Below are 24926 nucleotides of genomic sequence, written 5' to 3'. Positions count from 1 at the left end.
CTCCAATAAACCCCACTCGAAAGGAATAAACCAAAGGAAGCCGGCAGTGTCCACGCCTGGCCTTGGCACTTACTGTCAGCGGGAAAGAAACACACTGAGGAGACACTGCTGAGAGCATCCCTGGACACAGCCCAATGCAAACGCCATTTACCCAAATACTCCTCCGGTGGCAAAGGAAGAAGTTTTTCTTCTTCCTCTCCCTCCAAATGTCACCGTAAAACTGAAAACTTGGCTAATTTGCCATTTGATTACTGTTGCCACCTTTCTCCCTGCACAGCAGCTGTGATCGTAAATCCTCCAGTTCTATTAACAAAGCTTTTAGGCTCATAAATCTTTTGGCCCTTGCTCTTCCATCCTCAGCGAAGCACCGTGTGTCTGAAGGCTGATTTTTTTCCCCTCTAATTCCCCAAAGACTCAGTCTAGGATGGCTCGGTCAGTGGTGAGCGCTTGTATTCTGCCTGATTTTTTCAGACTGAAGATGGGAAAACACCAGGGAGAAGACTGTCCTGATAGCTTCCCCAAGAAGGAGGTATCACTAAATCGATTCACTGGGGCTCTGCCACAAGGCAGGGAGGAGGGGGGCCTCACCCACTGCAGGGGCCTGAGCCCCTAAACTACTCGCTTGGGGACCTGGCATCACTGAGATTTTCCCATCTTGCCCCAGCAGGGCTGCCCCACTCTGCCCAGCTCTCATCCTCTGCAGCGGACAGTCCCAGCGCCAGCCAGGCCCGCTTCTCTGGGGATGGGCCAGCTTTTTTCTTCCCCCTGGCTCACTCTTGGATGGATTTGCAATTTGACTATCACCATGGAAACTCAGAGTTTTGGTACATGAAGGTGGGGGGAAGTCTTCCCTTTTGAAAAATCTTTCCTGATTGCTTCAAAGGACATGTGTGGCAGCTGCTGTCTTGTGGAGACACCTTGCCTGGGATGATCCAGAGGACAGGCAGGATGCTAGCCACTTGACCTCACAGCACTGCATTGGGATTTGGGGGACCCGCTTCCTGGCTCTGCTCTGCCATCATCCTTTTTTGTGACCCTGGGGGCACCTCTCAGGGCTTCATCACACACAAAAAGAGGCCAACCTAGGCAGCTATTCTGGGTCTGAATCCTAGGATTCAACGTCAGGTCAGCTTTTTTCCATTAGCGGGGAGACCCAATGTCCCTCTCTGGTTGAGAGGCGGGGAGAGGTGACTTCTGGGCCACACAACATCCGCCTGCCTGGCACAGGGACAGCCAGCAGCCTGTGAGCTTGGGAGGCCCTTATGAGCTGCTGCTGCTCTGCTTGGAGGCTCCCAAAGCCCCCAGAAATTATGGGAATTAGAGAGGAAGAGATATTTTCAGCAAACATTCTGCCAAAGCAAAGCAGATGGTGGAAAATTTTGCATACTAAAAACAAAAAAATTTTTTTTAACGTAAAGGAAAGATGATAAGGCCCTGGGGAATGCAGAGACATCCCCAATTAGCCTTACTCAGCCCACCAGGCTGGCGCGGCTGCAGAGAAGTGTCACAGAGCCGTCCCCACTGGGACAGGCGAGGGCTGCCACACTTGCAAGCAGGGCCAGGCTGGCAGCCTGAAATCCCACTGAGATGCCACCTAAGTCTAGGACTAGGTTTGGTGGCAGCAGGAGGGAGAGATGGGGGTGGTGAAGAGGCACCACTCTCAGTTAGACAGTGTCCTGGCTCTGCCACTTGCCAGCTGTGTGACTTTGGGCCAGTTTCCTTACCTCTCTGTGCTCTGCAGGACCACCTATGAAATAAGGGGATGATGGATCCTCTCCTTGGCTTTCCTGAGCATTAACAGAGGTACCACAGGCAGTGTCTGGCATGCAGTAGGTGCTTGACAGATGGGAGCTATTTTATTTGAGGTAGATATCCTGAGCTCAGGGTCCACAACACCTGGCCTGGGGCTGGTCTCTGGGCTCACCATGCTTGGTGCTCAGGCCAACATCACAGGGATGGACTTGCCTTTTCCAGGGAAGCTTAGATTTCCAAGTTGTGCTTCATAGGACACCGAAGGCACTAGACGCCTTCAGAGGCCATCTGGACGCAAAGCTGGGACTTGAACCCAGGCTTATCTATTGCTGAATCTCTGCTCTCTCCTCCTCACCTAGGATGTAGGGCACCCCCTGGTCTGGCCTCATCCTAAAGGCTATGGTCCCTCAGAAGTACTCCCCTCCAGGCAGGCCAGTTTGTCCTCTGTCTCCCAGACATGCCCTTTCCTGTCAGAGGCAGGGGCTGCCACGTGGGTGACAGACAGCTGGTTTACCCCCAACAACTAGCGGGGAATTCCAGCTCTGCTCTGGGCACTTCTGGACCAACACCTTCATCTCCCTGAACCTCAGTCTTCTCAGCTATAAAATTGAGACAATAACAACTACCAATACAGTAAGATCAAGTAGGACAAAAGGCATCTCAAGTTTGAAAAGCCTGACAAGCCTCTAAATATTTTTAAAAATTAGATTCCAATTCACCCCCCCAGGTACCCATCCAAATAGCACCTCTACTGGAAAGTCCAGCCCTGGGGAGGGAAGGGAGGAAGACAGGCCCTCCCTTACTCTCCCCACAACTCTTCTGGCCCCTGTCAGACACCCTCTGGTACTGCATTTCTTTTATTCCAAATGCCTGCCTCAACTTCCCCAACTGTCCCAGGAACCTTGAGGGCAGGGCCACTTCTTAATCGGTGTCTGGCTCCTTCCCTCAGCCCCCAACACTGGGCCTTGGGCCAAGCAGGCACTCAGTAAATACTTGTTGACTATTTCCTGAAAAAACCTCCCCAGGAGAGGACAGGACAGCACAGAGAGAGAGGGGCTGGACCGCAGTCAGCAAGGTGGTGGCGAGCCAGCTTGGGCCGGGCCTTCCACCAAGCAGGTGCCTGCAGCCTCTCTCAGAAGGACACTCAAGTGGGATGAGCCAGGCAATGGTGGCCTCAGCCTGAGCCAGGGACAGACTAGTGGAGGGAGGGGCTGTTGGAAGCTGCTTGCCATGGATGTGGGATGAGTGGGCCCTGGAGGGGGTGCGGGGTGGAACGCCCAGCTCAGACAAAACCTTCTCCTCTTCCAAACTGGAGGCTTGAGGATGGGTTCTTCTTTTGTTTTGGAAACTCCCTCCAGGGCCCGAGTCATGGTCTGGATAAGGAGAAAGGTGGCCCCAAGGCTAGGGGGCTTGTCCTCATTGGGATGGGCTCCGTGGAGCCAGAGAGGCTCAGAGCCCTTCATCCTTCCCCCCTCCCTCCTAGGCCCGAGTTAGATCTGGATGACCCTCGCTGCCTAGATGCCTGACCACCCTGGGCCTCGTTTCCTTGTCTCTGAGGTGGGAACAGTCACAGGTTAGTCACAGTGAAGGGCCCAGGGAGCCTCCCTTCCTTGGCCCCCCTCTTCCAGGTTGCCACCAGGGACCTTGGCAGGGACAGAACAGTCCAGGCCGGAAGTTGAGAGTTGGGGAGTGGAAGGTTTCCTGTGTTTGCTTATTCATTAGCCATTGATTTTAATTAACTCCCTCCTTGGGGCCTGCAGACAGACAAGAGGCACCAGATAATGAAGACGAATCCTCAGATCAATAGTGATATAGTTGCCAGCAGTGAAATCCTGTGGTCCTGCTCTGGCTGAAGGAGCTCCAGATAGAATGGGAGACAGATGGATGGGAAATAAGAACAGCTCCTTCCAGAGAGAACATGATACTCTGGAAGGGAAGTGGAGAGTGTTTAGGGAAAGGAGAAGTCAGGGAGGGCTTCCTGGAAGAGATGGGATTTAAAGATGGTATGATTTCAATAGATAGAAATGCTGGGCCCAGGGTGTGCCAGGCACCCCTGAAAGAGTACAGAAAAGGCAAAGGCCAGGTTGTAGGCTTCTCTGGGGCCAGGTCAGCTGTGTGGACTCAAGAGGAAGGCTCCTGGTGCAGGCACTTAGAGGACGAGGGGCTGGTATGTCTTGAGTGTGTTCTGCACTGTTTCTCTCTGGCGGGTTATTGCTTCTGATTTATGGCAGAAATGAAGCCAAGCGGGTGAGTATCCTCTGCCAGCTCTTTTGCTGGGAGACAAAACACGCCTTCATCTGCTCATTACATCAGTACTCTCTCTGTCCTTCTTTCTGTCTCTGGGTGTCTCTGGGCCTTTGACTTCAACTCTTTGTGCCTCTTTTTCTGATGGTTTAAAAAAATCTCTCTCTGCCTTTGTTTCTCTTCTTTCTTTCTGTCTCTTGTGTATCTTTGTGTCTCTGCGTGTTCTGAGTCTTCTTGGGTTTGTCTCTTGGTTCCTCTTTCCATTTTTGTCAGTTTTGCTTACTCTCCAGTCCTTCCACATGTCTGCCCCTCTATCTCTGTCTCTCTGTCACATTTCCTCAGAGTCTGGCCTTCTTGGCCTTGGGCTCTGTCCCTCAGGTTCCCTAACCTGGGCTGGATTCTTAGCCCCTGCTCAGGCCCATGGGGTCTGATCTCAGAGCCTGGGTGGGGGGAGGGGCTGCCAGCTTTGCCTTGACCCCGGGGGCAACTGAGGCAGAGGTAGCCTGGCACCTCCTTCCTATATGAAGGTCACTGCGCAGACTGACTTTCCCAGCCTCTGCTGCCGCTCCTGGACCAGCAAGTGGAAATCAGCCCAGCCCCACCCTAGAGGCCGGCCTCCACCCCTTGATGGACAGGAGGCAGGGGTGGGGGTGAGGGGCAGGGGGAGAGGGCCGCTGAGCTGAGTGGAGCCAGCACTGTTATTTCCGAGGGCTTTACTGGAGTCAGATGAGGCAGGCGGGCCCAGATTTACGCACTTCACCCAGGTCCCCGAAAGCCAAGACATTTAGAGTGGTTGGAATTAAGTTGTAGGTTCACACGGTGAGACAGATGAGCGGCTGGAGAGGGCTGGGCTGTACTGCGCATGGTAAGAGCTCTATGGACATCCGCTGAACTGAAGCTGGCTAGCGGGGGTGGGGGGTGGAGTGGGCCCTGCTTTCCTGTTTCAGCTCAGATGGGGGTTGGGGGTGTAGAGGAGGAGTAAGGAGTCCCAAGACTGCACCTTGCAGCTGGAGTCATCCAATCAGCTGAGGCTGTCACTGGGTTTGGACAAATTAGAAGGGACAATCATCCCCTGACCTCTGTGGTGCAGCTAATGAGGGCCTTCTGCTCTGGGGAAATCAACCCCCAGGCCAGCCAAGACACTGGGACAGGCAGGAGTGGGGCTGGGGGCAGGGGTGGGGTGCAGCAGTGGGGATAATAGCGGCTCCTGGATGCTCAGGGCTTATGTTCTGGGGGCAGCCCCTCCATTCACATACTCCAGCATCGAGCTCATGTCTGGCTTCGCCAAGGGCTCTTAAGGTCAAGACAAATTAGTAATGCATGGGCTTCTCTTTCAAAACACAGCCACGCAAGACGTGGCCAGGCCTCTTTCCCTGAGACTTAGGGAAAGGGCAGTTTCTTGAAAACTGTGGGGATTTCTCGCTCTGCCCACGTCAAGATGACAGTGCAAGTTATCTCACCTCTCCAGGCCTCAGTTTCCCCTTCTATAGACTGGGACAACAGGACTCCCCCTGACACAGGTGTCGGGGGAATTACATGAACTCACAGCGCCCGGCACAGGCTGCAGTCAGTGGCATCTGAGGCCAGGGGCCTGCCTCTCACCTGCACAGACCCACAGGCAAATGGTACGCAAGCCCTCAGCTGAGCCTGGAGGAGTGGTGGTCACACGGAGGACCCACAACTGACCAACTGTCAGCGTTTGCCCCCGAGGGGCCCACAGGGGACTCGGGCAACTTGGCACCATACCACCCCCTTCTCCTGCCTCTGGGGGGATGGATGGCGTTCCTGTCCCTAAATGGCTAGTGGGAGCCATAGATGGGACTGTCCAACTATGACATCTTGGTTTATTTATTTTCTGGACCCAAACAGCAGACCTACATCACGAAGCCCGGGGTTAATGGCCTTCAGGGTGCGAGGCTGGACACACAGCACCCTGCTCAGGTGGCTCAAAGGCAGCCTCTCCTCCCTCCTCTCCAAACAGTGCTTTCTGGCTCACATCTGCCTGTGCGTATTTGGTGGTTTCTATTTTCTTTACGTATAAAAAAATCTCAGGCACTTTCAGCTCCCTGGGACTCTAGAACCCATGCAGGGAGTAAAAGGAACGGTGATAATGAAGCAGAAGAGGCGATCCTGGGGACAGGGCCGTGAAAGGAAGACTCAGGTGGTTCATAAGCGCTTAGTCAACCATTGCACAAGCACAGTGTGCAGGGCGGGGGCGGGGGATTTAGGAGAGGGGGTGCTGGGCGGTTTGATGGGATTGCACTGGCAGCACATACCAGGACTGCGTGTGTGTGTGTGTGTGTGTGTATGTGTGTGTTTGTGTACGCGTGCATGCACACGACGAGGGTGGGGCCGCTGCTGAAATAGGGCTGATCTTTCCAGCAGAGGCAGCCTCAGTGTGTGGGCTGGGAGCTGCTTTATCACCTGCAGAAATTCCTCCTCATCCCCTTGGATTTGGAACTGTCAGATAGGAAAGCTGGAAGAGAACGGACCCTCTGTCCTGACCCCTGTCATCCCCGTCCTACTCGTGGGGAAACCAAGGCCCAGAGAGGAAGAAGGACTTCTAAAGACTAAAGTTTTCCTGCCCTGGGTCGCGGAGGGGGTACCCTATTAAAACTCAGATGCTCTGCAAGGCTGACCTTTTAAGCCCTTACTGGTGAGGCCCTGGGGGTGATGATGGTGGGTCACCTCATAGAAGGCACAGAGCCACTAAGGGCAGGAGTTGTGGGGTCAAGGTTAGGAGTATGGATGCACAGATGTGACATGGTCAGGCTCTGGCCTTCCACTGGTCAGATGGAAGGGTCAGTGAGTGAGGTGGGCTAGATATAAGAAACCCTCACTTCCAAAGAGACGTGTGCCCACTTTTTTTTTTTTTTTTTTTGGCAACAGGTGTACCTGTTGGTCTAACTTCTATTCTCTCTCCTTCACAGGGATGTGGAAACAAGAACTATTTCACTTTCTTCTTAATAACCCAGCAGGGGTGATGATCAGAGTGTGAGAGACAATAGGGAGGGGTGGGGACTGCAGCAGACCAGAGACTGCCAGCCTAGGGTGAAGGGAGATGCTGCCACTTGCCTGTCCAGTTTTCCCAGGGAGGGGTGGTATCGCCAGACCTTCTGATTTTCAAAAAAGAAGCCCCAAATCCTTTTTTTTTTAAACGAGAATTCTCCACATTTAAATAAAGTTGAACATAAAGTAGTGAGCCAGATCGAGTCACCGTTCCACCAGCTGCGACCTCTAACACCGGCAAAAGTCCAACCCACCAAGGACAGATGGCATCCCCACTCTGAACATGGAAGCCCTCCTGCTTTGCTCTGCCTCCTTCTCCAAGCCTCAGCCAGCCTGGCCCCCTGCACGCAGCACACACTCCCAGCTGCTCCGAAGATGCAGGGAGTTCACGCACCACGGCCAGGCTGATGTGACAGAAACGGCGAGTCCCGAGTCTGCGGGGGAAACACTGGAGGTGAATGGTGAGGTGGAAGAGGGCAGCTGAACGCCCCGAGGAGCTTCCAAAATGTTACTTTCTCAGGAACAGAGAAAGAAGGAAGGTGGCACAGCAGCAACTGGCTCTGGGCAGTGAGCAATCCTGTCTGAAAATAAAACATTTTACAATCCACAACTGTGGCTCATTAGGAATGAACGGATTTACTGGTATAAATAGCCCACTGCGTTAAGAAGTCAGGAAACGGCTTACGCGTTTGATGGAAAAACGGCTGCCACACAACTGCTTATTAGCTCAGTCGGCTGCAGCTCTGTGCTAATGAGACAGAGGTCTCAGGTTCAAAGTTTTCGTGGGCCACGTGGCTTCCTCGATCTGGGGACATAGAATGTGTCCCCATCCCCCTAGTGCTGGGCACAACATGGGGGCATAACTCTGGGTATACAGTAACAAGCCCATAGTAAGCTTCCCCTATTTTCTGAACCATAGTATCCCTACCATATATCCAGCCTCTGCTTGAATGCTCCCTGTGACAGGGAGCTCACTACCCTGTCGGATACAAAATGCCCAATTCTGTGGTTCAGCGATTATTGATCAGGAGACACAAATTCCCCCTACTCTGTCCCAGCTCTGTTTTTGGGGAAAGCAGCCACAACTGGGCCTAACTGGCCACACCATCTATAATGTCTGATCAGGCTAGATGCAAAAAGGGCTGCCTGCACAGGAGGCGCCTGGGCCAGTCATGTCCTCCCCAGGTGTGGATGTGGGGTCCTGAGAGTGGCAGCAGAGGCTGAGACTGAAGGGCAGCCAGACTTGCGGCAGAGTGCACGCTGGGGAATGGAGCTCATCCCAAGTTCCCTGAGAAGCAGCCTCTCATCCCCACAGGCCTCGAAAGCCTTCCTCTCCATCCCGGCTTCTGGGAGACCTTCCTCAGCAGCCAAGCAGCAACCCCCTAACTTAAGCCGGCCTTGGTGGTCTCTGTTCCTGGCAACCAAAAACCCTCCAACCAAGTCCGAAAGGGTAAAGCCAGAATGTGTGGTGATTTGGGCAGTAGCTTTACTCCACATGACACTCAGAGGTGAGGAGCGTGGGCTGGGATTCAGAAGCCTGGGTCCCACACCCTCTTGGCCTCTGTGACCTTGGGTAGGCATCTCCCTCCTCATCCATCACTTAGAGTCGGTTTCACATCTGTAGCTGCCCCATAGGCTGTTCTGAGCATCAGATGAGACAATGGCCATGAGTCACAGAGCTCTGGCTGAGGTCAACGCAGCACCAAGAACTCAGCTTCTCCGGAGGGAACGGAGGTGGCAGCATGGGGGCGGACGGGCTGGCCAAGGGGTCATTCGCGAAGGGTGGCCCCAGGCAAACATTTGTAGCTGAGCTGAATGAGACCACTCAACCCAGACAACCCCAAAGCTTGCTTTCACTGGACTGCAAACAGCAACACAGTTTAGGATTTAAAAAAAACATTTTTTTTAATCTAGAGAGCCAATAAAGTGATAATGAAACTACCCAAATGGAATAAAATTTTCCTAAAGCTACGCAAATGGAATAAACCCAAAACCTCGAAGTACTTTTCCAGAACAGACCTTGAGATGAACCAGTATGTAATTCTGCTCAATTCCACCCAGGAAGCCTGTGTTGCAGAGCTCAGGGGGATGACAGAGGGCGGTGGGGTGGTGGCGGTAAGGATTCCTGCGGAGAATCCTGGGGAGGGACTGTTATCCAGGCCCCAGTGGGGATGGGAAAGTGAATTTGCCCTGTGGCTACTGGGTGCTCAAGGCACCTGCCTGTGCTTAGCTGGGGCTTTTTGGGGTCTTGAGGGGAGGACAGAATGGAAAGGCTTCCCTGATCCAGCCAGTTTGCAGGGCAGTGGTGAAAACTTTAGATGACGACAGGCCCCCTACACCTGACCCCAGGCTCCCTGAGAGAGGTAAATGCAGCAAAGCCTCACTGATCCAGGGGTCAGTCTCCTAGGAACCTTGGCTCTCCGGTTCCTGACTGAGAAAAGGACACATGTCCTAAAAAAAAAAAAAAAAAAAACCCTCAGAGTTCTGTATGGACTCAAGACTTGGGGCTTCAGCCTCCACCCTACTTGGTCTCAGCTGCTCAGCTACAACAGGCAAAGGCCGGATAGACCACCACAGAGCAGACCCAGGACAGGGCTGCCTCCAGGTCACAGCCCTCGGGGCTGAGGAAAACAAGCCCCATCAGGTTAAGCATCCTTGGCATTGGAGGCAGAGAAGCACAAAGTCCTATCTGAGAAAAACTTCCACATAATTACGTCATCTGCAAATAAGAGAATTTTTTCTTTTTCAGTAGTAACAGGTAAGTTTAGCTCTCTGTCACTAGGGAATCAGGCTCCACCAGCACAAGCACCAGCCTGATTCTATTATAATGCAAGGCTGCAGAAACTAAAAGTTTAATTTTTCAAGCCTCCTCTTTGATCTTTCTTCTTTTCTTTATAGTGATGGCTGGAACTGTAGCAACCATCTTGTGACCATGAGGGAAAGAACAAGAACTATAAAGACATCTGTTCTGATGTCTCTGAGCTGCTGAAACAAACCTGCGGTTGCCTTCTCTAAGCTTTCTAGGGTAGGAGGAAAAACATGTAATCTCTTATTACTCAAATATGCCAGATTAAAACCCCTGCTCCCAGTAAATATATTTCCATACACAGCCCAAGGGTGAGAATCCAGCTGAAAGGAAAGAAGCCTGTAGAAGAGGTGGGTCCAACTCTAAAGGGATTTAAGAGCCAAGAGCTGACCATACTGGTTCCACCATATATATCTTACATTTCTCAGGGGTACAAAGACACCTGGGAGTGCTCAAAACTGACTATATTTATTGCCGCCATAAACTTGGAGCCATGATCTGCCAAGGGAAAGTAGTGTGGAACACACACCCCTTTTGGACTGATTGCGTGGCAGAGTGGAGACCTCTCCCCAGAGGCAGACAGGTCAGATCCAGGGCCATCACCAGGAAGAACTCAGATCACACTTTTTTCCACCCCATCCTAGAGAAAGAATAAAGGTCCTGCTATGAGCAAGCTTGTCAGGGCTCACCAGGGGGTCTGCAGGGAAATCCTTGACCAAAATCAACACACAGTGTCCAGAGGAGAGAGAGAGTAGCAAACCCAGGCAGTCGGCCCACCTGTCCTGAAGGTACCAGAGTGCCAGCAGCTCTCTGAGCTTAACACAGAGGAAAGAAACACCTCCAGTCTTCTCTGATACGTTCATTGTGTTATTTTTAACATTCAGATCTTTAATCTGTCTTCAACGTGTTTCTGGATACACATGGAAAATCTAATTCTGCTAGCCCTGGCTGTTAAGTAAACCTGCTATTTTCCCACCGAACTGAAAAGCTACCTATGTTTAGCTTCCATACATCCTTAGGTCTGTTATTTCTCTTTTCTGTGCCATTATCTTTATAAATAAATATTCTATTTGTGTCAATACTCTACTGTTTCTTTTGATTATAGTAACTGTATAGCAATCTTTAACATCTGGTCAGGCAACTCCTCCCACTACCCTTGCTCTTCTTTAAAAAAAATTTTTTTTTGTTCAACTATCCTCTAGCTTCCTTACGAAGTTTTTAAATTGAAATATAATTCGTATAGTATAAAATTCACTCTTTGAAAGTACGCAATTCAGTGGTTTTAGAATATCCATCAAGTCGTGCAACCATCACCACTATTGAGTTCCAGAACGTTTACACCACCTCTAGAAGAATTCCCATGCCCATTAACAGTCCCTCCCCATTGCCCCACATCTTCCCCAGCCCCTGACAATCACTGATCTACTTTCTGTCTCCATGGATTTGCCTTTTCTGGACATTTCATATAAATGGAATCATATACAATGTGGCCTTTTGTGTCTGGCTTCTTTCACTCAGCATAATGTTTGCACCTACTTTTGTTGTTAAACTAAAAACAAAACAAAACAATCCTATATCAAGTATATGTTGGTAGGAACAAGGAGAAAGGGGTTTGGAGACGAGAGCAGGCAGAAGAGATTTTACTTTTTCATAGACTTTTGAATTGATCAACTTGTTAACAATATATTGTGTATGCTGATGTAATTAAAAATTAACAAAGAAAACTGAAAGGAGGAAGAAAAGGAACCTGCCTCAGAGACATCAATATATTTCCCTGAATGGCTCTGTGGACTGAAAAGTTCATGGCTATATCTATTGATGACCCTTTGTCTTCCAAGTGAAGGGAACTGGAATCAGGGGAGGAGCTGGGATCAGGGGAGAAGCTGGGAGATGCACCCACATCAGAGCAGCGACCGCAAATACCAAGGGGCCCCAGGCACAACAGTCCTTTGCTGTTAGGACCAGGAAAGCCAGAAGTTCCCCCCTTCCTGAGACACAAGATAAGCGCTGAGAAGAGATGGTACAGGCCTGCTTTGGAAAGATGCATTTTCATACGTTGCAAAAAACCTCCATTGACATCGCATTTCTGCAAAGATCCACAGTGTTGTTCACAGCATCCCCAAATTAGTGCTTGGTTGGCCTCCAGTGGACCCTCCCACTGCAAGCAAGCACCCTGTTGAGGTCCAGCTGCCCACGTGGTACAGGTTGGGGGAGGCCAAGGGCACCAAGGACAAAGACCAGTGTGAGCACATGGAGGTGTGGTGGGCATTGGCCTGGCACCCATGGCACTGCTCAGCTGGCTGACAGCACAAATGTTGGTTGCTGTCTCGGGACAGGGGGCAAAGAGACTTACCTCTCCCTCGGGCCCATGTGTAGACGCGGCTGGTCTCAGTGCTTCGGGGCTCTTGTTCGGCTGGCTCCACGGACAAGGGTCGGAAGTGGGGGTGATCAGTCTGGCTGGGGGTCTTCAGGGGCAGGATGTACTTGGGGAGTCCTTTGTAGAACCAGGCCCCTGACCTCTTCCAGACCTGGGTGGGGAGACATCTGCTCAGAGTACAGGATGCAGAACAGCCCTCCCTGTACTGTGCTCTCAGCCAGCCCACTCTCCCCTCCTGCTAGAACGTGCTGGGCACTGTGCACAGCACCCAGAAGGTGCTCAGGAAGCCACCTGCATTCCTCCTGCCAGCCCCTTCCCCTCGAGACTCTGGGTAGAGAGACAAGAGGCTAGAGGAAGGGCTGGGCTGGCCATGGTTGGCTTGGCCGTGGTCTTGGAGAGCTTCTCAGATGAGATCATCTCTGCAGGGGATACAGACGTCTCAGAGAGAGCCACAGATTAGAATTCAGAGCAGCAATGGAGATAAGGGTCCCTTAACCCTACTTCAGAAAGCGCCAAACACTCTGTAACCTCTTTTCTGATGAAGGAAATGCACTCAGGATATTTGGTAAGAAGAGTGTGAAGGGAGGATGTGACCTTTTCTGAGAATAGGAAGCCTTGGTGGTTCAGAGTAGATGTGCTGGGGTTGAATCCTCACCCTGCAGCCCTAAGATTTGGATGCATCAAGCTTCCTGAGCCTCAGTTTCAGCATCAGTTGGTGGGAGCGGGGAACGACGCTGTCTCCCAGGGCGGCCATGAGTACCAGACTCGTGAATGAATGTAAATTCCCACAGCCTGGTGCTGGGCACGGAGCAGCCACTCGACAGACTTGGTGACCATGATCGTTGCTGTCATCCTTCTCCTCTCATCTGACTAACGTGCGCAGCTTTACAACCAGGGGACCAAGTTCCCTGCTCAAAAGGGAGAATTTAAAATCAGAAGGCCAGAGTCTGCCCTGAATCTCTAGATAACAGTGTTTCCCACTCCCCAAACTTCCTCTGCACCACATTGGTTCTATAGGATGTCAGCAGGGGTCAGGCCAAAAACAGAAAGGAAAAAAAAAAAGAAAAAAAGAAAAAAAGAAAAAAAGAGTTCCCAATCATGTACCCTGGGAAACACTACATTAAACCAAGCTCTGTAACTGCAGGACTTCTCAGAGCCTTTAATCTACCAATGTGTACAGGGTTCTCCAACAGGGTGAAAGGATGTACAGTGCTTCCCACTTAGAATTTACCCAGCAAGGTTTCCTAAAGAAACTCCATCCTAGTAACGGGCGTGCACAACCTTAACTGCACAGCACTTACGCTTCACTTGTGGAGTGAGGCGTACCTATCTTTCCAAGGAGACAGCATCGCCTCTTTGTGCTCCAGAATGCCAGGTACAGGGCCACTGGGTCCAAATCCTATCCCTGGCACGACTCACTCAGCCCTCCCTCCCAGCTTCCCTGTGCAGAAGGGCCTGCTTTTCTGTGTGGCCCCGGGATAACACAGAACCCATCTGGTTGGATGAAGGCTTCATGGAGCTGCCTTCGGAAAACTCTTTCGGATCCTCTCACAGCCCCTCTACAGTATGTGTTTACTTTTTTTGAGTCGGTAACACATGCACATGATCTAAAATTCACAAAGTGCAAAATTCAGAAGTCTCCTCTCCCATTCCCAGAGGCGTTGGTTTGATAAGAGTGCTTTGTGGAAGCTCTATTATTATCCTCACTTTCAAGACGGAGAAACTGAGGCTCTGACAAGTTAAGCAATGCGCCCAAGGCCGGCCCACCATTCCATTGGCCTCTACTCCACACAGGAGGTCCCCGAGCCTCATCCCAACAGTTTACAGATGCAGAGTAGGGACTCACTAACTTGTGGTTGAGTGAGGGTTGACTCTTTCACGGGTCAGACATCACTGTCATGGACACTAAGTGTCTGGATGCCTAGAGGCCACAGAAGTGCCAAGTAGGGTGAGGAAACACACAAGCAGCTGCTGCCAAGGTCACCTTGTCCCTGCAGAGCTGCTGCGTGGCTCGTGAGAACAGGTGCCCAAGCCTAAGAGGCCACGGGGGCTGGCGAGGGGCTCGGTCAGCCCCCCTCTGCTAAGCCAAGGCCTGCGCGTCCGTCAGTGCTGGCTTGGCCTGCCCTCCCCGAGCACGCCAGCCTCCTGTCCCCTGACATGGACTGGGCCTCTGGGGACCACAAGAAGCCGGCCCTCCGGAGCCCGCTGTGGATGGTGGGGCCTGGGGGGTTTTAGGACCGGCACCGCGCTGCCTCCCTGACCCCCGCCAAGGAGGCTGCTTTGCCTTTTTTTCCCCAGAGAAATACATACACGGCATGCAAAATTAGGACAATAACAAAAACGCAAAAGAAAGAAATCTAAGTCACTCGTAACCTCACCACACAGACAGAGCCCTGCTTAGCACTGTGCTGTGGATTTTCTTACGCTCTTTCCTGGGCATATACACAATTTTGTTTCTTTCTTTCTCTCTTTTTTAAGACTAGGATCATGTAGATGCGATTATATGATACTTAACTATATATCTTAGCAGTTGTTTTGTGTTAATAAGTAATAGTCGCCACATGAAACTATGGGTCTGTTTTTAAAGTTTTTTAAAACAAAACAAAAATTTTGAGGGGGTATTTAGATTTATCTATTTATTTATTACTTTTGGTGGAGGTACTGGGGCTTGAATCTGGGACCTTGTGCATGCTGGGCACACACCCTACCACTGAGCTATATACCCTCCCTCCAAAACTATGGTTCCATAGCTTGGATTTATTAAACTTAATTCATTCAACCCCTCACTGGTGGACATTTAAATTGTTTCCAGTTGTTCACTCTTATGAACAGTGTGGCAACGATCATCTTGGCTCACCCATCGTCAGACAGGTGTCGGTTACCACCTTAGAAATACCTCCAGGAGCGGAACTGCCAGTCAAGGGATGTGTGTACATTTATACGATGACGTACATCATCAGACTGCCCTCCAGGAAGAAAAGTCAAATCCCCAGCGGGGCACTAAGTATCTTCAGTGGGGGTGGGGACCCCACACAGTGCTGTTAATTGTGTTAAAATACACAGAAAATTTATCAGTTTATCACCATAACCATTTCAAAGTGTGCAGTTAGTGTGTTAGACACACTCACACTGTTGGGTAGCCCCTCTCCAGGACTCTTTTTTATCTTGCAAAACTGAAACTTCACCCATCAAACAACTCCCCCTCCCCTTCTCCCCCCAGCCCCTGGTCACCATTCTCCTTTGTGTCTGTGAGTCTGGCTACTCCGCATGCCTCACAGAAGTGGAATCATGCAGTATTTGTCTTTTTGATGCACACACAGTATTTGGCTTATTTCACTGAGCGTAATGACCTCATGGCTCATTAACATATGTCAGAACCGCCTTCCTTTTTGAGGCTGAATCATATTCCATTTTATGTGTACACATTTTCTTCATCCAGTCATCTGCTGATGGACACTTGGGTTGCTTTCACCTTCTCACTGGTCCTTTATTTTTTTTTTAAATTAAATTTTTTTTCTTAAACCAGTTCTTTAAAGATGTCATTTTGGCTTACATGATTTTTTTTAAAAAATTGAAGTATAGTCAGTTTACACTGTTGTGTCAATTCCTGGTGTATGGTACCATAGTTCAGTCATACATATACATACACATATTTGTTTTCATATTCTTTTCCATTATAGGTTACTATAAGGTATTGAATATAGTTCCCTGTGCTATACAGTATTAACTTACTGTTTATCTATTTTATATATTGGTCCTTTATTTTCATCTGTCTCTCCCACTAGGGTCTACCATCCAGGAAGGAGGCTCAGGGCACCTCTGCTCACCACCGCATCCTTAAGCTCCTAGTGCACACCTGACACATAGTAGGTGCTTCTTCAACACCGGCTGAACAACTAGGCTCTTAGCTGGAATGTGTCCTAATGCATCGAGTCTGTCACCTTCCTGGGGAAGTGGCCTGAGGGTTTTGCCCAAGCTCTTGTAACTAATCAAGTGGGTTTAGACTGAAACAGGGATAAAGAGGGGGAGCCTAGCAGGTGCAGAGCGAGCTCCTGTGCCCCTCCCGACGTGCACCTCAGAGCACAAGCAGCCGCGCTCTCCCAGTCTTTCCTCCAGCACCAGTGAGCCCCGCAGCCCCAGCTGCCCCCGCTGGCCCTGGCACATCACAGCCAGTGGGCCCCACGCCACCAGCCTCACTTCCTGTTGTGATGATCCCCCTCCACCCCTACCACCCCTCTAAAAAACACTGATCACTCAAGTGCTTTTGGAAAACAGGATAAAGAGCACAGGACACAAAGTACTAGGTTGAATTGCAGGAAAATGCTGATATTCAACCTTTTTCTTTTTCTTTTTTTTTTGGTATTCATTTTTGACCTGTAAAAACTTCTGTCAATTTCATACAATTCCCCTCCATATTTATGCTCAGCAGGGGCCATGGCCCACAGGTCTGCCAGGCCTGCAGCGCCTCCCTGGGGTCCAGTGGGCAAGTGAGTTCACTGTAACGGGGCCTCAGGTCTGTCTGCTTCTCTCCAGCTGGCGCTGCAGTCCAGGTGGGAGCTGGACACTGCCGCAATGGGCAGAGACCGGACCAGATCAGATCGGCCAGCGATCCTGGACCAGCTAAAGGAGAAGCATTTTCTGAGTCCTTGAGGCAGGGGGACAGGAGCACACAGGTTCATCACCTGGTATGGGGGGCACACCTGGGGAGAGGTGCATTAAAGACACTGTCGATGTTTTGGAAAACGCCTTCCACATGAGAGAGCAGGATTGGGGAGGTGAGGCGTGAGGGATCCCAGTTCTGAGCAGCAATCCTTCCCCTGCCCATGCCAGCCCACACACATCCTCTCCATCCAGACCTTCTCTCGCCTCGCTACCCTACCCCCACCCTGCAAAACTCACAGCAGTAGCTTCTAATCACATGATTTCTGCTCTGTGCATCCAAGCCCATCACCTGAGGCCTGGCATCAACACCTGACCCCCTCCCCAAGGACAGTGGCCAGAAAAGCCCTCCGTGGGAATTAACCCCCCAACTACCCTGTCTAGGGCTACTGATGGGAAAACCTTCACTTCCTGGAGAAGCCCTGAGATTCTGCAGAGCCCGGCTCTGCTCCCCACGTGTGGTTTGCTGTGATAAGGCCAGCAAAGCAGCCAGCCTTGAAAATGCCATTTAGTGAGAAAAGACCGGCACAGTCGCCATGCTACTTGCAGGGTGGGGGAGGGGCGGGTTGTGGCCTTAAATCCTCCTCTAGCACCGTTTTGTGCCTTGTGCTCTGCTTGGAGGTTTTCATTCTGATTTCAGCTCACGGCCAACCTGACTGCAGATACTGATGGATATTAGCCAAGCTGTTCCCAGGGAATTTTAATTACCATGATAACAATCGCTAATCATAGGCATTTCCTAAACGGCTGGGGCTGAGAAGGTGGTAATTGGCAGGTCCTGTTGGACAGAAGGGCAGGCCTGGGGGACCAGCCACTGGGGAGGATGCAGGAGTGGGGGGCCTAAGACCTCTGTCCCTGTCCACTGCTCTGCCCCTTCTGTGTGTTACTGCCTCACTCCGCCTCCCATGCAACTCAGGAGTGGCCCTGCATGAACTCAGGTGAGGTGTCCATGTTCTCTGTCCCTCACCCCATGGGTCTGAGCAGGGGGACAGTTTGGGGCCTTTGCACATGCTGTTCCTTCTACCTGGAGTGCCCTTTACCTTCGGTTCCATGAGGCAGGGACACCTCCCCCAGGAAGCCTTCCGGGCCACCTTGTGTGCCACTGCTGCGCTCCCAGAGGCCACGTGGTTCTGCTGCCCCAGCACTTTACCCAGCTAAGGGGCTGTGTGAGCTCTTCAAGGGCAGGGCTGTGCCTGAGCCATCCCCATATTCCTAGGACCCAGCAAGGAGTCTGTCCGTGGCAGGAATGTTGCTGCCTGAGTGACTAAATGAACAAAGGAAGAAGGCAAAGCAAAGGAACTGTCCCCAGGGGACAGAACGTGGGACTCTGCCTTCAGGGAGACCATGTTCTGTTTGCTTAACAAGCTCCAGTCTTGAAAAGCCACAGGAAGTGGCCTGTTATTGAATATCTCTTAAAGGGTCAAACTACCCTGGCAGAGAGACAGTACAGCCCTCCTTATTCCATTACCTGAACACACACACACACACACACACACACACACACACACACACACACACACACACACACACACACGAGTGCTGGCCTCCCAGGAACTCTAATAGGAAAGCTAAACTCCACAGCAGGGCCAATAAGACCCCAGAGCTCCGCCAGCACCTGCCTCCCTCCCCAGCCTCATCTTCGCCTCCTCCCTCCCGTCACACTGGGGATCAGCCAGACACAGCCACTCCCACTCCCGGACCACACTAAGCTGTCTCATGCCCCTAGGCCTTTGTACCTGCTGTTCCTTCTTCCTTCCCTGGGCTGGGATAATGAAATCCAGCCTTTAGGAAATTACTTATACCCAGAAGCTTCCACAAAACCGTGCAGGTCTCCCACTGCAATGCACACACACTCTTATGAATGCCTATTTCTGTTTCCTGCAACTGATCAAGACATTCCATGATGCCAGGAGACCCCCAGGGCACCCAGCACATGCTAGATATCCAACAAATATCCATCATCTGAGACTACTGAACACGTGTCCAAATGTCAAGGCTTTAAGAATCTCAGGTTACTTAAGAGAAACACTGGCTCTTAAGAGTGTGCCATGGACCGAACCGTGCCCCAGCCCCAAATTCATATATTGAAGCCATAACCCCAAGGTGATGACATTTGGAGGTGGGGGCCTTTGGGAGGTAATTAGGTTTAGATGAGGTCATAAGGGTGGGGCCCTCACAGTGGGATTAGTGTTCTTATAAGTAGAGACAGCAAAAGATAGAAAAAGGAATATATGAATGTATATGTATGACTGAGACATTGTGCTGTACACTAGAAATTGAAGCAACATTGTAAACTGACTGTACATCAATTTAAAAAAAGAAAAAGAGACAGCAGAGAGTTTGCCTTTCTCTCCTCTGTGTGAGGACACAGTGAGGTAGAAGCCATCTGCAAGCCAGGAAGAGAGCTCTCAATGGGAACTGTATGTGCTGGCACCTTGGTCTTGAACTTCCAGCTTCTAGAACTGTGAGAAATAAACTCTTGTTTTCTAAGCCCACTGTCTGTGTTATTTTGTTTTAGCAGCCCGAGTTAAGACACAGGGAGAAGCTGCCTCGGAGGCTGAAGTAGATTGAAAACAGCCCCAAATTATTTTCCTCTCCTCCCACCGAGAAGTGGAGTCTATTTCCCTACCCCTTGAATCTGGTCTAGGCTTGTGATCTGCTTTGACCCAGAGAGTGTAGTGGAAGTAACTTGTGACTCTGACAGGTCTCGAGAGGCCCAGCAGCCTCTTGGAACACTGCTGTGGTCACCCAGTATCTGGAGGACAAAAGGCCACAGAGGGGAACAAAAACACCCCAGCCAACAGCCAGAGGAGTGAGCCTTCCTGGACCTCCACCTCAGTTGAACTGCCGGATGACTGCAGCCCATGAATGACACCAGAGATGCCAACAAAAGAACCACCCTGCTGAGCCCAGCCCAAACAGCAGAATCACGAGCAAATAAATGATTGTTATTTTAAGCCTCCACACCTCTGGCAGGACATCCAACCTACAGACACTTCTAAAAAAAAGAAGCAATCGGATATGTTGCTAATTAACTGAGTAAAGTAGGAAAGTTAAACTCAGGGACTTAAAATATACATAGACTCATTTATCAAATATGAACAACATGCTATGAAAATGGGACAGTGGGAGAATAAGAAGAGGTGCCTAGAAATTAAACATATAATGGAGAAATATAAAAATGTAAAATAAAGGAAGAAATTTGGAATGTGGAGCACAAAATTAAAGAGACAGAAAAAACTGAAAAGAATAAGAGACAAAAATGCTCAACTTGAAGGGTCAAAGTCCTAATAATAGATTCCCCAGAAAGACAGCAGTAAAAAACATTTCCAGGAGCTGAAGATGGACATGAGACTTCAGATTAAAAGGGTTTTATTGAATATAAGTCAGGAAAAATGAAAAGTAAAATAGACACATACTCAGAAAATCACTTCCTTACAAACATAAAAAGAAGATCCTAGGAGCTTCCAGAAAGAAAAAAATAGGTCTCCTCCAAGGAAACCAGAATTAGAACGATATCAGACTTATCAGCGACGACACTGGAGCTAAAAGACTGAGCGTGTACATTTCTATCAGTCAAACTATCAATCAAATAAGAAGACAGAACAGAGAAATCTTTAGACTTGCAAGGACTCCTATTTTCCTAAGCACATTGCCTTTTAAGAAGTTACTTCAGCATGGGCTCCAGCAAAACGCAGGTGAAAAACAAGAAAGAGGAAGGCAGGATCCTGGAAACAGTGTCTCCAACTCAGGAGGTGAGTCGAAGGGAAAGGCCATGAAGACAGCTTTCAGTAAGTAGCGCAGACTAGAGACGGAAAAGGGTCTGGAGGGGTTTCTGACAGGAAAAGAGAGGGTTCCATGCAACAGAAGGTAAAAATCAAGAAGCTGCATAAAAGGACATAGAGTTTCATTATTCTTTTGCCAGTGAGAAAAAAAGGTTGATAAAAATCTCCAGGGAAAACTAAAAATTATGCCAGAAAGTTATGGTCTAAATGGCAGGTAACTTAAAATGTGACATGGTTTTAAGATACAAAGAGTTAAAAAGAAATCCATTTGATCATGATACTAGGAACATTTTCCTTCGGATGGTCCAGGGATCACAAATTATCAAAATGTGATCCTCACGTATCATTTGACCTTGAAGTGTTTAATGTTTATAAAATAATAAAAATTTTAAAATCCCTAATAATTATTGAGTACTTTGTATATATCAGTACCATTCCACAAACTTAATATAGAACTTATTTGATTCTCACAAAAATCCTGTGAGGTAGGTCCTCTTATCAGCTCCATTTTACAGATGAGGAAATCAGGCCAGAGAGAACACACCACACAAACAGGAAGAACAAAATAGATTGGAACCTGGCAGTCTAGTTGTGGAAGCTGCCCTCTTCACCCTCGTGCCAAGTCACATTCAGGTTTGTGAAATTAAATGCTATTTATTGATGTTCAACTCTTAGCATTAACCTCGAGACAAAATGGTCTGTTTTCTTAGGTTCTGTATTTGTATCTGGCATCCATTAATCCCAGGACCAAACCAATGGCCAAAGTTGTTTACATCTTCCCTGTGATGGAGCTTTTGTGGGCTTGCAAGAAGCATATTATGAGCCCTCCAGCCAATCCTGAGTCCACACCCCAACCCAATCACCTCCTTGATCTAACTCTCAGACACCAAGTCAACACTCTCCCTGCCCTAACTCAACCCGGGACCAAGTACCAGACAACTAGGGCTAGCCCCTGTGCCCAATACCTGCTGGAGCTATTCAAGCTAGCCAATCCTAAGATACTTACCCTACTCTACCTTGCCTTTTCCTGTAGAAACCCTATTAAAGGCTATGGGCCATGCTTTCCCTTCACTTCTTCCCGCCTCCTGACAGAATCTGGTGCCTCCCCACATGGCCCTGCATGGACATGGCGTGTCCCCTTTTCTTGGGAACTGTAGGCAATAAACTCTTCTTTCAATGGCATTAGCCTTTCCCTATCTTCACTCAGTCACTTTTGTAAATTAAGATCCAGGCACAAATCACAAAGCGTGGAAGAATTAATTACAGCTAAAGAACAATCTAAACGTACAATTCTGGCAACCTATTACTAAAGGTATAACCTAGAAAAGGAGGGAGGTGAGAGAAGGGGAGGGAAGAATAGAGGCATTCCTACCCACAGCTCACACAGCAGGAGTCGAGGTGTGAATGACAAAGTTGATGGAAGAAGAAAGAGGCAAATTGTATATAAAGGTACTAAGTTGATCAGAGTTAAAAACAGTAACAGTATCAAAAATTAGGAGGCGAGATGGGAAGCCGAGTAGTCCAAGCTTGCCGGCTCCTCACTTTTCAGAATGTGGACTCAAATGAGAGGACCTGAAGTTGATAAATCAAGAAAGTCACGGCAGGAGCCCGCACATGAACTAAGACAGTGGCCTGTGCGTGATGGGCTGGGTGAGGAGGGGCTGGACAGGCGACTGCCACCCTCCAGTATAAACTCTATAGAACAACTGGATTTTTTTTAAGCACATGCATTTATTACTTTGATTTAAATTGAAATACAACAGATTGGTAATTGGATGTCGATGTTATGAAATCCCTGGGCTGCTTGGCCGGTTGACATATGGGGACTCGGGACAGGCTATGGCTCGTCTGTTGAATCTGGATGTGCTTAAGGGAGAAAGGCTGGAAGCTCAGGGAAGGAAAAGAAAGTAGTAATTAAAATTTTCTGTAGTGGAGCAACATAGGAAAGACTTGTAGTCAAGTCATGGATAGTTTGAAAACACCAGCACGAGTTCATAACACTGGTATTCCTGCCCCAGCAGAACGACAAGCTCCCCTTCGGATGTCACAGCACCCACCTAATCTCCAGGAATCAGAATTTTGACAATGGGAAAAACCTGGACAGCTTTTCAAAGGGAACCAGGGCTTCCCAAAATAAAGGCAGGAGGGGCTGGATCCCTAGGAAAACAGGAAGGGTCTGGGGCATCGTGCCATTGGCTGGAAGGGGGGCTGCTCTTGAGACAGCTGGGCGGTACCCTTTGAGCAGGTTTCCGTGGTGACAAGCTGAGTATGAAAAGCCACAGCTACTGCCTAGGCAGGTAACCTGATAGTGAGCGTCGAGTCCACATGAGATGTGCTAATCTAACACGTGCGTTTGTCTTCAGTATTATTTTATGCTAGAAATGCTCTCTGTCCAGTCAAACCAGATTGGGACCCTCCTGCTTTACGGCTGGGTTACCTGCGGCCCTCCTCACGTAGGATGGAGACTTGGAATTTACACGGTGTGTGTGACTGTGGCCTGGATGTGACCGTGTGTGTTGGTCTGTTCAGTGTGAGGAGCGAGTAGGGCAGGAGAAGGTCACAAGCCGTTTTACACACATGTAACCACACACAGGCAGCCTAGGGAAGACGGCACATCTACTGTCCTACGGGCGCGATGACACCTCCACCTGCCTCTGCAATCTGGAAAACGGTTGGGATTCTCAACCCAAAAGGGTGCTGTCGATCCCATCAGCAAAAACTGAAAAAAGATGCATCCGGTCTTGCTAAAAAACTGCTGAGAAGTATAGTTCGGCTGACTAACAGATGATTAAAATAAAAGGTTCCAGAATGGGAGGCCTCAATGATGCCAGAAAATTCACGGTGAGCAATGAAATAAATTAAAGACATGATCAGTCTAAATAACTAATGTAAATATAACTACAAAATGGTAAAAATGTGAAAGAAATGATGCTTAAAAAGTAGATATAAAATAATCAGGTAACAATAATAATCTGACCCCAAATTCCAGATTGTCTCTGGAATGAAAAAGAACTGACCAAAACAAACAAAAAAAAGCATTGGGTTCCTCATTCTTCATGACAGAGTTAACAGACACTGTTTCTGTTGTAATGTAAGCAATTAGACAAATGTTGGTTTGAATAATTTAAAAGTTACATATGCATACTACACTTTATTTATCTGTCTGTCTTTAAGACAACCAGAATTAAAACTAGGGACAAGGTTTGTCATATTGAAATACTCGATTTTCTGACAGTTTATTTTTCTTTCTCTTCCTTCCTTCTTACTTTCTTCCGTCCCTCCCTCCCTCACTTTTTTTTTTAATTGAAGTATAGTCGGTTTACAATGTTGTGTTCATTTCTGGTGTACATCATAGTGATTCAGTTACACATATATATATTCCTCTTCATATTCTTTTTCATTATAGGCTATTACAAGATATTGAATATAGTTCTCTGTGCCCCTGTCTCACTTTCTTGTTTTAAAATTTTTTCCTTGTTCTTGCCTTTTTTTTCCCCCCTTTGGTAGGAATTAAGTTTAGAGCAGCCATCTTTGCTCATGGCTTGTTTTCCCTACTTCAGAAAGGTGAAGCTTATGAACAACTTCTGCTGAGGGAGTTAGCACATACTAATTCATTCAAACAGCATTTATTCAGTACCTCCTATGTGTTAAGATAGAGCTACCGAAAGAAAAGAATAAATGTCCTTGAAGATGGGTGGCCCCAGGGCCTAAATACACGAAGGGCTGGGGTCTGGCTGTTTTTCTCTGCCATGTGAGTGTGTTCACACTGTCTTTGGGAGCCAGTCTGTCCTGGGAGGGTTTCCCTACATCCATCCCCCAAGCGTCTGGGGTGAAACCTTCAGTAAGCAATTTAGAGTCCACAAAGGGCTTTGAGCAGCCAGGGCAGCTGAGCAGAGGTCCCTCCTACCCCAGGCAACTATCAGGTTCCGGCTTTCCGCTAATCCCTTGTAAAGTGGTAACTAATAATTGAGGTGTTAGGGGAAAGCTAAGTGAGACCCCTCCCAGGAGTATTTGTAATTTAAAGGATAACACTTTAAAACCTCTGTGTGTGTGACTAGGGAGAAAGCCTCCAGCATCCTCCCAGTCCCCTAGGCCCCCCTTTCAAGAGTGCACAAGCTCATCCCGCCTGGGAGGTAGCCCCGCCCCCGTTCCTGCCTTCCCAGCTGCCTTTCAGGCTCCCACATGGGGCCAGGCCCAAGCCTCACCAGGAGATGGGCTGGAAATTAAACCCTCACCGCCGCCACAAAGACAGAGAGAGCACACACCTGCCCCTTCTACTAACCCTGCCCCAGCT

The 24926-nt window shown here is 49.3% G+C and overlaps 1 protein-coding gene across 6 annotated transcripts in view; it reads right to left on the bottom strand.

The window, feature by feature from the left end:
* RPH3AL (rabphilin 3A like (without C2 domains)) overlaps nucleotides 1–24926 on the bottom strand; it is a 142496-nt gene that overhangs the window by 8049 nt on the left and 109521 nt on the right. For all 6 annotated transcript variants that reach the window (XM_010958216.3, XM_074343203.1, XM_074343204.1 and 3 more), the window contains one exon: nucleotides 12165–12339. In XM_010958216.3, the coding sequence (XP_010956518.2) occupies nucleotides 12165–12339 (175 nt within the window). The remainder of the gene's footprint in view (nucleotides 1–12164; nucleotides 12340–24926) is intronic.

Source organism: Camelus bactrianus, chromosome 16, assembly GCF_048773025.1.
Source record: "Camelus bactrianus isolate YW-2024 breed Bactrian camel chromosome 16, ASM4877302v1, whole genome shotgun sequence".
Taxonomy (NCBI): domain Eukaryota; kingdom Metazoa; phylum Chordata; class Mammalia; order Artiodactyla; family Camelidae; genus Camelus; species Camelus bactrianus.
This window is presented reverse-complemented; position numbering and strand designations above follow the sequence as displayed.